Source organism: Athene noctua, chromosome 16 (assembly GCF_965140245.1).
Source record: "Athene noctua chromosome 16, bAthNoc1.hap1.1, whole genome shotgun sequence".
Classification (NCBI taxonomy): domain Eukaryota; kingdom Metazoa; phylum Chordata; class Aves; order Strigiformes; family Strigidae; genus Athene; species Athene noctua.
In genome coordinates, this window is record NC_134052.1 from 4,477,371 (window position 1) to 4,493,197 (window position 15,827).

The 15,827-nt window shown below is 45.8% G+C and overlaps 2 protein-coding genes across 2 annotated transcripts in view; both read left to right on the top strand.

Annotated features, from left to right (window-relative positions):
* The window catches only part of PPP1R16B (protein phosphatase 1 regulatory subunit 16B), a 65,704-nt gene extending 58,464 nt beyond the window's left edge, over positions 1 to 7,240 (top strand). The window contains exons 10-11 of the mRNA XM_074920327.1: positions 313 to 481; positions 1,091 to 7,240. Of these exons, the coding sequence (XP_074776428.1) occupies positions 313 to 481; positions 1,091 to 1,609 (688 nt within the window). The 3' untranslated portion in view covers positions 1,610 to 7,240. The remainder of the gene's footprint in view (positions 1 to 312; positions 482 to 1,090) is intronic.
* Positions 7,241 to 7,838: 598 nt separating this feature from the next.
* On the top strand, positions 7,839 to 15,466 carry LOC141966783 (protein FAM83D-like). The gene is made up of 4 exons (XM_074919869.1): positions 7,839 to 8,367; positions 11,161 to 11,328; positions 12,214 to 12,338; positions 12,694 to 15,466. The coding sequence occupies exons 1-4, from the start codon at positions 7,915 to 7,917 to the stop codon at positions 13,643 to 13,645; spliced, it is 1,698 nt and encodes a 565-aa protein (XP_074775970.1). The 5' UTR covers positions 7,839 to 7,914; the 3' UTR covers positions 13,646 to 15,466.
* The last annotated feature ends 361 nt before the right edge of the window (positions 15,467 to 15,827 follow it).

The window sequence follows — 15,827 nt, forward strand, 5'->3', positions numbered from 1 at the left end:
AAACTCCCTAAACAGCCCATGGGCCATTTCCCTCTATATTTACTCCACTGGTTGCAGAGTAGCTGCATTAAGTGAGCTGTATAAGATCTAACACAGATTTGCAGCACTACTTTAGAACTCCTTAAAATTCCTCCCACCTTTTAATATCCACACTAGTGCCTTTGCTTTGCGTGGGTGCCAGGAAGCTAAATTCACGTTCCATTCCAGTGGGAGAGGCTGTGAATTGCAAGGAGGAGGTGAGAATAGCTACAGGGTAAGAGGAAATGTCATGTCCTGCTCACGGTGTCGCTGCGCCTTCTCCCTGTCCCACAGGAAGGTGGTGAGGAGGGCCAGCCTTTCGGACCGAACAAACCTTTACAGGAAGGAGTGTGAGAAAGAGGCCATCGTCTGGCAGCAGCTGGGGGCGGCAGAAGAAGGAAGAAACTCCGGTCTCATTGGAGAAATTGGGGAGACTCGGTCTGACCAGGAGAATACAGACCCTGTAAGGGATTTTTTTCTCTATTATGGAAGTCACCGAAGAGGGCTGGTAGCACAGGTTCAATAGCAGTGGGTGCCCTGGGATGGAAGGTGGCTGAAAAATTGGTAAACCTCCTCCATCAGATGTAAGCAAAAGACCAAATTCTCATTTGGCATAAACTGGGATATCCCACTCAAGTGGAAAGACTGTTTTGGATTTACAGCTGCATAAATAGTTTTGAGATATGGCCCTAGTGAACCAGGAAGTTCAGAAAAAATAGCATGTGCATTTCTCTTTACAGGTAACAGACTAGTAATCACAAAAGAAATGCAATCTTGCTTTGCAATTACCTGTTTTAAATTCAATTATTGTCATGTTATATGCTTATCTATCTAACTTTTTTTTTTTTTTTTTTTTTTTGCTAAGTGAGCTCTTCTAAGTTTAATGTTCCATGTTCCTGGTTGGGGCTCACAGCATTATAGGGCCCTGTTAGTGGGTGAATTCAATGTTTGTGCTGCAGCACCTGTCTGGTAGAAAGGCTGAGTGTCAGCAGGCTTAGGAACTTGTCACAGAGATGAACTATGCTGTGGGGAACGGTGGAAGATGCCTTTCTTTCATGTTTTCTTGTTACAGAACTCAGTGTTGGAGAACTCTTCCCTCCTTCCGGAGTTAGCAAACAAAAGCACCCAGTGCGACTCTGAAATCCCGCTCCAGAATGGACTCATGGCATCTGCCAGTGCTTACCAGTACACATTTTCCAACGGGGACATTTGGAGTATGCACGCTGACCCTGACAGTAACCCAGGCCACATGCTGCCCTACGGCAACCCCGGCCTCCCTGACACACAGCAGTTCTGGGGTGCCTACAAGGAGCATAACCACACGCTCTCCGAACTGAAGCGGCAGCGGGCTGCAGCCAAACTCCTCAATCACCCTTTCCTCAGCACCCACTTTGGCAGTGGCATGGGAGGAGTTGCTGAGAACGGGGGTGAGGCCAAGTCGCACCTAATCGCATCCAGGACTTCTCCCTACAGCTCCAATGGGACCTCAGTGTATTACACAGTGTCCAGTGGTGATCCACCCCTCTTGAAATTCAAAGCTCCCATGGAGGAAATGGAAGAGAAGGTGCATGGGTGCTGCAGAATTTCCTAGTCTCATCTGCTTCTCACACCAGAAGAAACAAGATGTGGGTGGGCTGGTTGGCTCTATCGCAGCGGCCAGGTTGTCTGCATTCCAAAGGGAGAATTTGGTTATGGACATCCTGACTGTGGTGGCCTCATTCATCTTGAATTGTACTTTACCCTGCCAATTACTTCCACTGCAGTTGAATGAGTAAGGCAGGTGGAGCAAGGCTCTTATGAGAGGAAGGGATGTGCATCAATATAATGTAAAAAGGGTTGCCCTAGTCTTGCTCCCTGGGGAAGAAGGAAGGTATGGTGCACTGCCTCCCTGTCCTTAGGAAGTCATGAGATGCCTTGGAACAAAGAAGGGATCTGAATTAAAATCTTTGCATGTGAGCCTCTTGCTGTAAGTCACCAAGCTTCTGGAAGGTGACAGTTTTTTTCACTCTTGGGTAATGCATATATCCTGGAGGGGAGATCACCCCCCACACAGGGTTTGCAAGAGTAGACAGAGCTGTTTTCCATACAGCTGGATCCAGCACTCGCAGGGCCTGAGCAACAAGCAAGCGTAGATGCAGCGCTTGCTGTAGGAAGTTTGCAAGGTGTTATCTCCTTGCAGTGACAGCTCACCATCAGAAACTGCACACGGGCTGGGTCCAGTTCTGCTCGTGTAAACTCGTCACTGCAGACTGCCATCAGGTTTGAAGCAGAACTTTTTCTGGAACAGGCTTCACTCAATAGGCTTTAAAACTGATGTTGCAATAAGGGGCCCTGGCAATAGAATTTTACTGCAATAAAATACTGACAAAGGTCTATATTGGGATAAGTAATTTAAAAAACTTATTTGTACTATTTAGACTCTTAATTTGTTAAAACTGAAAAGACTTTTGCTGATCTCTTTCCTATTGATTGTTTGTTTACTCTGTACGCTTAACACAGATACTAAGGGCAGTATGCTTTGCATTCTGATTTTTTACTAGTTTTTCAGAACCACAGGGCTCAGGAGGGATGAGGAGGAAAGGCTTGCTGACACTAATCTAGAAATGCCGTGAAAGCATTTCTCATCTGCCTAGATGTTACAACACTTGCATTAACCTGCAGTCTTTGGCTGATAAATAACTGTTAAATCATTGCTTTGGTACTTGAGCATTGCTGCAGGGCAGGAGAATTTTTTTGTCTGTTTTCCAGCTCCCATGCTGAAGTCGTCAGCAGTGGTTAGTAGCTGTCAGAGGAAGTCTTAAAATGCCTCTATGTATAAGGGAGTTGCCTGGCACTGTGCAGTGCTTGGCCGAGCTGCTCTGCTGTAGGGCAGCTGGCACACCAACACCCGTGTTTGACTGTAGTTCGTTAGCCCTGACAGACTACCTGAGAAACACTAGCACGGTATAACCTGGGGCTTTGGCACTGGCTCTCAGCAAGTTAAGGCTTCGCATACCTGGGGGAGGTGAGAGTGCCCCATGGGAGACAGCTCTGAGAAACTGGCCACGGTTGAGTTAAATTGTATCTACAGAAGTAACTTGAAATCTTCAACCCTTTTTCTGCACAGAGGGGCTCTTGCACGCTATTTGCCTGCGTGAATTTGTGTCATCTTGGGCCGTTTAAATTCCAAACTCTGAAAACATAGGCCTGTTTGGGTCTCTGTGAGCCATCAGTGGATTAAATCCACTGCACATAGTTGTTCTTCAGCCAAGCAACAGCAAATGCAGCTTCCACCTATCTTCCTTTTGGCTGGCAGCTGTTAGACATCTATATTACACTTCACATGTACGCTTCCCCTGGGGAAATCCTCACAGCCTTTTATTTTTTGCTGGGCTATAAAAAGTTGACTTAGGCTGCTAGTGACTGTTAAGTGCTAACCTCTGCTCAGTGTCACATCTAGCCCAACACTGGGGTGATATATTATGATACAGGGCTCTGGGCTCTTCGTTCTGGGCTCCTCGAGGCAGCAGAGGTGGCTGTGTCACCACCACAACCACACTGTGCAGGAAACACTTTTGGACCTGTAAGGTTATTACTAGGCTGACAGTTTACTCTTGAACTTTTGAAGATACAATTCCCTTCCCTCACCAGTTTTAGGAACAAATTAGAAAATGGTAGCAGTTGATCTGATTTTTTTTTTTTATTTTTTTTTTTTTTAAATCTCACTTCAGTTAAAGGCAGGGGGTTTCTTTGTATGTCTGGAAACATTCAGAGAAGTTGTGCTTCCTCCATTATTGAAATGCATATGCTAAATATAAGACTAGGAAATACTTCTTGTGCTTGACTTAACCTTAAAGGATTTTAAAATTCTTTCTCTAGTAGAAAGAAGATGATCTGGTAACTGGACAGACTTTGCTCCATCTGTGTGTGATTAACAGTGGGTCTTCTGATTACCTGGAGAAGATTCTTCTGGGATAACACCAGGTGTAGCCTGGCTGTTACTGAACAGGGGGAGGTGATTTTTCAGATGCCTCTTCTCCCACAGTGGTGAGGATTGTCTCTCCACGTCCATCTGAATGAGAATTCTGGACTCAGTGTAACAAATATTGGTGCCTCTATCCACTAGGTTGTAAGTGGTGTAAAATTTGGGCCCCGCTGATGCCTTCCCTCCCTCCCAGGGAAGGAGGAGTTGGGTCCTTTTCCTTCTCAGAGCAATTTTGTGCTATCGAGTGTATTGAATCCTACCTAACCAACAGGACACTGCTGAATGCAATAGTTTATGGCTTGCTTTCACTGAAAGCTTTTTCATGCAGTAAAACTGTAGGAAGCCAGTCCATTTTAGACAAACAGCTTTTAGTCCATTGGTATTTCACTCTGTTTATTTGTTAAACTCCAGGAACTCATCACTCTAGCTGTGATCTTGAACAAGCTAACAATTAAATCTGCTATCAGGCAAAAGAGATTACAGGTTCTAGATTACAAAACATCCCCCTAATTGGACTTGTAATTGTAAAATTGACTGTAATACAGCTCTTCTTGCTTTATCACTGTAAGGTAACATGCTCACTGAAGTCTAGTGGTGTCTGATCAAATGTAATCAATTCTTATTCAGACAAGAATCACTAGTCGATAAATCTTCCAGGATATGTTTCACAGCCATGCCAAGTATTTATCTACCACTGGCTTTGGGTTGAAGTTGCATCAGTGTAGGACTTGCAAAAGCTGATGAAGAGTAACCTAAAATGGATTCATGCTTATGTGTGGGTGACGTTTGGGATCTAATGGTCACTGTCTGTGGGGCGCTGTCGAATCCGCTCAGGGAAGAAGCTCAGATTGTAGGTCTGGGATGAGCAGTTCTGTAAAGTGGATATTTAATCTGTTTCTGGTAAACCATTTGGCAGAGACAAACAGGCTTTTGGGGGAATAACAAACACATAGATACTCTTACATGTGCATTGTAGGAACCAACCTCTAGGAATAGAACTTTTTAGTATAAAGTTTAGCAGTGTTACAACAATAGTGGGTTTTTATATCTATGTGTTTTAAAGGCCATCCCAGTGGAAAGCTCTGAGGCACACAGCAGAAGGCACTTGGCTATTTCATGGGATCTTATGATTGCTAAAGAGCTGTAGAAACTCGAAATCATATTGTGACTGGTATGTCTAACATGGCTTATTAGAGGAAGATTTGGGGTTTTTATGCTATACTCAGTGTTTTTAGGCTCAATAAACATCTAAGTACAGATCTGAGATCACTCTTGTTAGCAGTAAGCCGAAGGTTGTAGTTGTTCATATAGACTACACAAAGATTTGAGAATGTGGATGTATTGATGGGTCTATTGTAGGCAGAGCTGCACATGAGAATTAACCTTTCTGCTTGCAAAATCTTTTTGTATGCTGAAGTCATGCTGTTTCTAGCAAACTAACTGATTCATAAGAGCAGCTTTACTTTCCACATTGAAAGACTTTTTTCAGATGGAAAAAAAGTCGTGTCTCAAACAGTGTCTCCACTTTACTGAGCTCAACCAAGAAAGTCCCAGCACTGAAATGTTAGATAAGGGCTTAAGTCCCATTGCTGGGACCTGTTTGATGTCAGACCTGGATCTGTATTTCATGTACAAAGTGATGCGATTTTAGCCCACTTGGTCTCACTTCTGTGGTGCTCCAGAACCTGAAAACCCTCCCAACTTTGGGAAGAACTGAGTCTAGCGGATGTGATTCTGTACCATCTTGCAGGTGTAGTTGAAAAACCACGTGGATGAGGAACCCCTGGTAGGGAAGGAGAAGAGCATGGCAGGACAATAGCAATAATTAATTGGTGCAATACTCAGTGGAGGCCAGTGAATTCTCTAGTTTATTGAACAGGGCTTTATTTCATGGGGTTGAAAGCACTTACAAGCTCCCAAATGGCATTACAACTTCTATTCAGTGTCTTTTTGCTTTAGTCTTGGAGCTCTGTTTACCCAAATCTTCTCTGCTGAAACTAAATCAGCAATACCATGAAATAGGAATATCTTAAACTGAGAAAGCAATAGCACTGGTCTCCAGTGAGCCACGGATGAACTCTTATCTGTCTGCTGGAAGGTGTTCTCCTTACGTCTGGATATTTCTGTGCCTTATCATACTTGCTAAAGGTAACTCAGTAACTAGTCTCTGGAAGGTTTGCGGTGACTGTACAGTGCTGGTTTTTAACTTGGAGACTGTTTTGCAAGGGGTTAACAGTTCAGAGCATACCAGATTTTAAAGTTTTTAATTTACTTCAATTTCTCTCATGTTCACCAGTTCTCTTCCTAAATACACAGAAAATAAATTGACAGGGTCTTCATTCTGATTTAACAGATCACATTGACCTGCTTTGTCCTATCAGTTCTCTACAGGCAGAGTCCAGAACATGCTTGTAGCAGCAAAGTCTAGCCTCTTACTACAGAACCTGGCTAATATTTAAATTTTTTGATTTGTTTTGCCTGTGTCTGTACAACAGACTTTACTGTCTCTGATTGTTCTTCAGCTTTATTCTGCTGTTTTCATGTTGGCCAAACTGGTAATGGACTTCTCAATTCCCCCACACAATGAGAGCACCACTGGGTTTTTTCAGGCAACATCTGCCATGGCACAATTACGACCTAGAATATTTTGCCGTGTTTCAACTGCAGAAGCTGTAGTAGAGGAGATTCTGTTTGAGATGTCTGTTCCCAAACCTACACCAATGCAATTATCTCCACCCCCAGCTGGAGGGAAGATAGGGATTTTTAAACAGTGCAGATGCAGCCTTAGTATTGCCACCTCGACATCTTTGCAGTGCGAGAATGGACTGTAGGAGTGTCGGTAACGCAGGTACAGCTCGGTGTGACTGCTGCATGTACGGGACATTAACAAATGACGGCAAGCCTTTTGCAATAACTTGTAATTCCATCCATCAGTAGTAAGCGATGTACAAATAAAACTTGATGAGATGTATTTTATGTGAAAAAAAAATAATGTAAGAACTGTATATTGTATTAGCAGCTTTGTGTATAAAATGGCATTTTGGCAATCAGAGTCTAATATATTTAAAACTTTTTTAAATAAAGGATATTTGATATTGTATGGAATTGACTTTATTGCTACTGTACGTATGAAAAGATGGTTTCCTAACATGTTGAAGCAATGCATAAAATCTTAAAATCGTATGTAAAACTCATGCCAAAAGGGTATGTCTGACAGTATTAGCACCTGACTCTGTCTTTAATAGAGAGATTGAATTTTTTAATTTAAAAATTATATTAAATCTCTTTTAATAATACAAAAATGGCCTTGAGTTTTATTTAATCCGTTTACATTTTGGGATTCTGCTTAAACGTCTCTACTTGTCTCTCGGCTCTAAGTACAGCCAGGAGAGGCCTCGAAGAGCAGCTCTAGCAGGGGGTAGGTGTAGCTTTCTCTTTTTCAGCAGGTACCGGGAATTTGTGACGGGGATGCGCAGGAAGGCCAACACCGTAACGGCCTTTTCCGGATTTCGCCGCGTCCGAGGCATTAGGCGCGGCCTCGCTAACGTTTCTCCGAGGGGGTGACTGGGGCGAAGGCGAAAGCACGCTCGCCCTCCCGGCCCCGCCTGACGGGTCAGCGGCACACGGAGCGGGGCCTGCGGCAGCCGGGGCCAGGCCTCGGGCGGGACCGGCCGCGGGGCAGCTCTGGGCCAGGCCCTGAAGGGGCTCGGCCTGGAGCCGGGGCGGCGTCCGACGGCCGCTCAGCCATGGCCGCCGGGGCGGGGCGGGGCGGTGCCCCGCTTCTTCCCCTCGGCCGGGCCGCGCCGGGCGCTCCGCCGCAGCCAACCGGGGCGCGGGGCGGGGCGCGGCCGCCCCAGTGGCGGCGGGAGGCGCCGCGCCGTTGGGATTCAAAGCCGCTATAAGGGCTGCGGCGGGGCCGGCCCGGGCGCGCCATGGCCAACCCGTCGCAGTGCCTGGAGGAGGGCGCCGGGCGCTGGCCGCCGCGCCCGCCCGGGCCGTACAGCGAGGCGCAGCGGCTGGCGCTGGAGGAGCTGGTGGCGGGCGGCCCCGAGGCGCTGCGGGCCTTCCTGCGGCGGGAGCAGCTGCCGCCGTTCCTCTCGGAGCCCGAGGTGCAGGCCATCGCGCGGGGCGCCCTGCCGCCCGCCGCCGCCCCGGAGCCGGCGGGCGAGCCCTCGGCCGGCGCCTCCCTCGACGCCTCCTCGCTCACCTACTTCCCCGAGCGCTCGGACCTGGAGCCGCCGGCGCTGGAGCTGGGCTGGCCGGGCTTCGCCAGCGGCGCCTTCCGCGGGCTGACGCGGGTGGAGGCTCACTTCCAGCCGGGCGGCGGGGACAGCATCTACGCCTGCAAGGAGGCGGTGCGGCGGCAGATCCGCTCCGCCCGACAGGTCGGTGACTGCGCTCCGCGGAGGGGCCGGGCGGGCGGGCTCTGCCGCGGCGCCCCCCGGGAGCAGCGCCCGGCCCGGGGCCCTTTTCCAGCGGGGCTGCGAACCGGAGCAGAAATCAGCGTCGGTATCGACGAGCATCTCCTTCCCGTGGCGCTCGGCATGGCCAAGAGGCTTTAAACCCCGCCGCCGAGGCGAGAAAGGCCCGACCGGCGGGCAAAGCTCTGAGCGCCCAGCGGGCGGTGCTCGTCCTGCCGCCGCGCATCTCCCGTGCCATCTCCGTTTCCCGGTGACGCTGCGCCAGGGACGGTGGCCAAGAGTTCCTCGGCGCTGGATGCGGCCCCGCCGCCACAGTCCCAGCCCAAACCACCACCACCACGACGCCGATCTTGCTCCTACTCAAAGCAGAAAGTTTCCTATTCCAGGTTCCCAACTGATGTGCTCTGCGAGCCAGGTTTGCTCACTCTCCTTTAAAGGATGTGACACAAAAAAGGCGTCTCTTATAAAACAGGGTTATCCACAGAGATAACCCGATGATTATACCCCCCTTCTTCACCTCATTAATTGCCCCTAAGTGATGTGCAGACCTGCTTGTAGCAGGACTTCCCTCCTACAGGAGTGGGTGGTTTTGATCCGATACAGACTATGGCTTAAAAATCACACGGCATGGTAACTTCTAACTGTTCTCTGTAACTTACTGTGCTACCTGAGTTCATAGCCTCTGACTGTAATTCGCGGGAGGGAACCGCCCTTCTCGTTCGCAGCCGTTCAATTGGCTTAGCTAAAATTTAAATGTATAGCTTCCTCTTCAGGTGGCCAGGTGAAGCAATCCCTGGCTCTATGTGTAACGTGTGCTCGCACATGGCACACCCTGAATCAGCCGCAGAGCTTAGTCCTTGCCTGCTTCTGAGTGCAGAAGCTTAAGGCGTGTGTGAGGCTGACACAAACGGTGGGCTTCTGGCCAGAAACGGTCCCAGAGGAAGCTCTCTTCTCAAAGGATCCTTATCAGGTAGATGAGATCGGCTTGGTGACTTGAGTAAACTCCCTGAAAACATGTTTCTCTAAAATGCTACTTGTTTGTATTGTTCTTGCTTGTTGCATCTTGCTAAACACCTTCCCTTGCAGCGAGCCAAGAGCCAGGCAAGCTGTTCATGCCAACTACGTGCCTGATCCAGGGAGTGGTTTTGTGGACACAGAACAGAGAGAAATTTTTGATCCCCTATAATTTACTGAATATCAGATGCTGTGCAATACTGCTCAATCATTCTTCGGGTTAATGCGAGGAATGGGAGAATTTCAGATGCTGTATAGCTGCTTCTCAGCTCGCTCAAATGGGGTTAGCTCAAGTGGCTAACGGGACACTGTTGCTGTCTTGTGTCTGCTATCCCAAATGGATGAATGGAGAGAAAAGTGTTTTCTCTTTCTCCTCTAAACACAACTACTTTTGCTCATTTTGAGTAGAAGTGTATTTTTCAGCTGCTAATTCTGGAATTAGAACTCAAATGTGCTGTTAATTGAGTAGTCATTTGAAGGCACCAGTGTTTCTAAGGGACTAAGTGTGAATTGTTCTGTTTTCAGGGGTTATTTTCTTACTCATCTGTCTTATCAAAAGCATCTTATCTGGTGGGTGGACAAAAGCACAAGAGACACATAAGAAGCATAAGCATAAACTAACTTTATCTAGACATATCAACGTGCCTGTGTGAGTTATACCTAAGAAGTCATCCATACGGAGCCAATGCCTTAGGGAGCAGGGCACAGGTGGGAATGCAAAGCTTAGCCTGTTCTTGTGGGAAATGTTTTCCCTGAGTACAGGCAATGCCACACACAGAGCTGCTGTGTTGCATGCACATGTCCTGGGTGTGTTGCAGCAGTGACCCTTCTCCATCAGGTAAGGACAGGTGCCAGGTACCTGCAGTACCTGCTGGTATAATGGTTGACTTTGATGCTGGTCTAATAGAATAGAAAAGTAAATCATGAAGCCAAATCCTTTATGCCTTTGTGTTCCTGGTTTTGAAGGGTGAGAGTTCTAGCACTGAAACAGTGTGCAGCGTGGCTCTGAATTAGCTGGAGAGATTGTTCATAAATGAACTGTTGCCTTGTCTTTGGCCCACTGAGACAAAATTTTCCCGTCTTAGGACTTGCCTGCTGTAAAGAACTGTTGAGTTGACTGTGAGGAAGGTTTTCTTGTCCAAGTATGGAATGAAAACTCGGAATATATTTAGTAAGAGTCTGGAAATTGTGTATTCAGTTTATATCTTGTCACAGAACTAGCTTATTTCTTGGTAACTTGTATAGGGACAGCATTTCCTTCCTACCACACAAAGAACAGTCAGTTGGAGTTTGTGAGATATTCAGCTGTGGCAGTGAGGAGGCCGTTCAGGCTAATTCTCCTGCAGGTGGTGGCTATTTGTAGCAGGTATGCCAGTCTGGGAGAACAGGAGTAAAGATGTTTTGTCTGGATTCCAGGTTCTGCTGTGATAGCTTCCCCAGTGTTATCAAAAGGGCAGATCAAGGAGATTACATAGGAAAGCAGGCTGTGAAAAATGTACAAAAGCAGCAGCAGATGTGAGGAAAAACCTCTTCAGGTGTATGCTTTCCACTCCAGGACAGAATGAATTTACAGAAACATTATGGGAACATAGAAATCTTGTATAACTTGCCAGACCCTGCGCAGCAGGGCAAAGAAATGTGCATTCTGGCCTTGATAGCAGCAGGAGAAAATGGCTGAGGAGGCAGTGATCTGACCTTGTGTAAAATAAAGACCCTGAACAAGTGTTGTCACTTTTCTTGTAGGTGATTGCCCTTGTAATGGATTCCTTCACGGATATTGATATCTTTGGTGACCTTCAGGATGCCTATAACAACCGCAAAGTCCCTGTCTATATCCTTCTTGACCAGGACTTTCTACCCCATTTCTTGGAAATGTGCAAGAATTTGGGGGTTTGTCCTGAGCAGGAAAGTGTAAGTACTAAATGTGGGTGGCTGTGGTTTATCTTTATGTCTTGTGGTACATTCTATGGTTATGGCTATCAAAAATACACTTCTATAAAACATCAGACTCCCTTGAAAGACTAAAGCATCCTGTAGTTTGATAACTGATGTAAAAGGGGATTTTCTTAAATGTTTCTCAGCTCCTGAAGATCAAGGCTCAGTATTGCATGGTTTCAGTACAGTATCTAATCCAACATGTGAAACTGCTCACAAACTCAGTAAAAACCATGAAGAAAAGGCACATCTACTACCTTATGCTACCCATATGTAGGAGCTACAGCCATGCTGTGCAACAGCCTGGTGTGCTGGGCGGAGTGTGCACTGTGAGCCTAGTCCTGAGGAAGCAACAATTCTCAAACATTTAATTTTGCAAGATCTAAGTAGCTTTAGTCTTTGGCTCAAGGAACTGCTTGCTAAAGAAAACAGAAACACAGGAAGCTCAAGGGTGGTATAGCTCTGGTAACATCTTATTTCTTTCCTAATACATAGTTTCTTCTTTTTAAGAGTGTTTGGATGATGTGACCCAGGTGGTTTACTTAATTTCTCTGAATATAAGCTGACATGTCTTGGGCAGGCTTATGTTCACCCCAGTGAGAGTTTCTCTGGATGGGGAAACAGCTCTAGCTTCGTAGGTCGTAATTAATTAGAACTGGCTGTTCTCTCTACAGACTCTCCTAATCTAACAAATTTAGCACTGTGTAACTAGTAAGGCTCAAATGCAGGCAATGTAAGGAAGTTAATTTCATTCCTATCTTCCATAGTGTACGTAGCTGCTTTTTGGTAGTATTGCAAATCAAAACTATTTGGAAGTTAATGCAAATCTAATGTTACTTTTCCCCTTCTTTTCTGAAACAGCTGATGAGAGTTCGGACTCTCACGGGGAACACATACTACATGAGGTCAGGTGCCAAAATTGTTGGGAAAGTCCATGAGAAGTTCATGTTAATTGATGGCATTAGAGTGACGACAGGCTCCTACAGGCAAGTATTGGGGTCTGCTGGTGCCTGATGAAGCTAAGGGGGAGTTTCTGCAAGAAGGATGTATTAAATTTGCTTTTGCCTGGTATTAATGAATGCCAATGGCAAGTGGCCTAGCTGAGTCTAAGTGGGGCTAACACAAAACTGGAAACAGCTTTGGAAAACTGGTTTGCACAACTTGTTGCTAATAAAGCACTTGGCTATGGCTAAATAGAGTTCTTCCTGAAGAAGAGTGAATTGTGTATTGACTTTCTACCTTCCTTATGCATGGTACTTCTGAGCTGAGTCTTGCTCTCTGTAATGGTATGTGTTGAAATGCACTGAAGATTAACTGTGAATCTTGGTTTGTTTTCAATAGTTTCACGTGGTCTGATGGGAAGCTGAACAGCAGTAACTTGCTGCTATTGTCAGGTCAAGTGGTTGAACACTTTGACCTCCAGTTCAGGATTCTTTATGCCCAGTCGATGCCCATCAGCCCTAAATGGCCGTCCAGCTGCAGGAACAGTGGGATATTTGATCATCTGATGAACAGAATAGAGTCCCCCAAAGAATATACTGTGGAAGACAATTTGAGAGCAGAATTTGCCAGATTGTCTAGTACTCCAAAGAAACCGTTGAAAGAACTAGATCTGGCTGAAGATACTCCTGGAGGCCAACCTTGTAAGCTGGGGCGTTCTTGCCTCTGTGAAGAGGAGTGGTTCGGTGATCAAGTGGCCATAGTGGAACGGAAAAGCACATCGACTCAAACTGGCCCATGGGAAGAGAAGCCTGTAGTGACCACGTGTAATGCTGCCACGCAGGCTGCTGCTGTAACGGCAGAAACTGGCACTCAGACGTCTGTCGCTGCTAGAGTGACGGGCACCCAGACTTCAGTTTTGCTGAAGGCTGCAGTGACACAGACACAGGAAGATGAGTACACAGAAACACCCCTGCTTCACAGAAAGTTGTCAAAAGAAGGATCTCTGTCTGGAAAGGCTGTATCAAGTTCTAGTCTGCGATCACTGTCTTCGTCATCATCCCAGTGCTCTCTTGCAAGCTCTACTGGCTCACTGTCTTCTCTCCGGTCCTTTGAATATTCTGGCAGTCACAGGGCAGAATATTTCCAAAAACTGCATAAAGAGAGGCAATTCCACTACTCTACTATCAGGTCGAAGCTTAGCCACATGGTGGATATCCTATCCAGGAGGGGACGTGCCCCCGACAACTACGTGACCCAATACACCGGAAGATGCAATCTAAAACAGAGGCGTGACATCAGTGCCAGCCTGCGCAGCCTCCGGGACGTTTCACTCTTTTCTCTGCATAAATGATTGCTGCACTGAATGCAGAACACAAAAGCTCCAGTCTCAAATTGCAGTCACTTTGTACCTGATGATTCTTCCACTTCCTTCCAGCACTTTTTCTCTTTGAATACATGTGTACATCACTCTCCACCACTTTGTTTCATACTATGCAATTTAAGCAATAAAAATAGAGGGGTTTATTTATATTGTAGCTACTTGCATGTTGTTCTTATATTCATGAGTAGTGAAGGTTCATTTTAATTCTGGATGTTTAACCTGAAAAGTCAGCTTGTTACTGCTTTCAGGGGTTGCTGATGCTTTGGCTTAACTTATGTAAACTTGGAAAAATCTGAGTCAGGCTTATCTTGCTCAGAGTGGTTTTGGAGATTTAGCTTACATCAAGGTATACTCAATTCTTTTTTCTTTTTAATGTTGGCTTTTATTTCTACTTTATCTTTGGCATGGGGGGAAACAACTTTTATAAGGAGCCATAAAGCTAATTTTGTTCTGACTTCAGTGATCTATACATTACTCTTCTACTAAAGTTGTGAAGGGTCTGTTGGAACAGTTGCAGGTTTTTATCTTCAACTGTATCCTTTTTTTCATTGTTTAAATCTTCTGAAATGGACTAAGCTAACTAGCCCTTCAGTTTGATCATCCTTTCATGCCTTTGTGTAGATACATGTATAAAAATTTGTGTGTGTATATATACACATCCTCAGAAGAGCATCTTTTCAAGAGCAAGCCCTGGAAGTGGCAGCTTAGCAGTCCAAGATAGCTGTACCCATTTTAGGTACAGCCCTGATGTAAATGTTTCCAGTGTTTGGAACTAGAAGCTAGATATATTGAACCTGTAAGACCTGGGATTGTATTGCTGAAGTGTTGGGTTTTTGTGTTTGTGAGTGGGAGATGGGGTGATACCTAGGGTTTGGTGTTGTGCTGCAGCACATCTGTTGTACTTCTTTTGGGATGACTTCAAAGAACTTTGTAACAAGTTGCACAAAAGACACAGAATTAGGACTCTTATTCTTAGCTCTGTGAAATGAGCTTCCAGTTCTGGCTGGGCCTAGGAATGTCTGAACCATCTTGCTTCCATTAAGAGACTTGTAAACAGGTTCCTTCTTTGGAATGAACTTGGGTGAGACAGTCACTGAGGGCACGTGACAAAGCCCCTGTTCAAAAGTAAACTGACAAATACACTATGAAATATTATGGGTTGTGTTTGCTAATATAGTACAAGAGTAAAAAAAAAATTTTTCTCCTTAGACTGTCCTATGTGAAATAATCTGTTTCCTGCTCTGTTTATCCTTTATCTACTACTAACTTGGTTTGAGGAGGTGAAGTGCCACTCTTTCAACATTAAATGGATTTTAGGTTAAGTTGCTTTGTTTGCATTATCCAAATATTTGTTAGTGGTATGCTGTGCATATGTGCACGTCTGTGCTTGCTGGATCACTTATCTGAGCAGTGTGTGGATTCTCTCAGCTCTAACCTGTACTGTTTTTCTTTAGACCTGCATCCCAGTACTTTAGTCACCAACCAGGCTGAATTCTGCCAACTCAAATCAGCCTGGGGTGTGTATTTTCTTCTTATTTTTGGGCCTGTGTGTCCAGTAGATGGCACATTTCAGCTGTTGTCTTGAATATTCTCGTAAACAGTAATGAATGGGTGAATGAATGGAAAAATATCCAAAACTCAAAAAGGCTGAAACTTCAGTGCAGAGAGCAACTAACTTCGGCATTTCTATCTTTGGAATCTATATGGACAAAAAGGCTTAGCTGCTTTCAGCGCTTGGATTTTGAAGCAGCTGTGCCTTCCCTAAAGCTGTAAGGCAGACGTATGAAGAGGTGCAGGTGGGGAAAAAAACTTGTTTGCACTTGTTTAAAAAGACGGGATACTTTTTTGCCCGATCCCTGGAGCTGAAACACCAGGAGCGAAGCAAGTTGCAGAGAGGGAGCCACAATGTGCCTTCAAAGCCATTCTCGAGTTGCGTTTTTAAGAGCCTGTGTTCAGCAGTGCTTGAATGTACCTAAGTACACGATGAATAGACACATGAATGTATGCGAGATCAACCTGTTTGCTCGATGTGCTTTTTAACTTTATTACACGGTGCAGCTGTTACGGTGCTCTCTGAGCAACAAGAAGCAGTTTACAAATAAACTCCTTTTGCCGCGGGGGTTTTCACCCGATCCTGGCCGAGCTCTGCGTT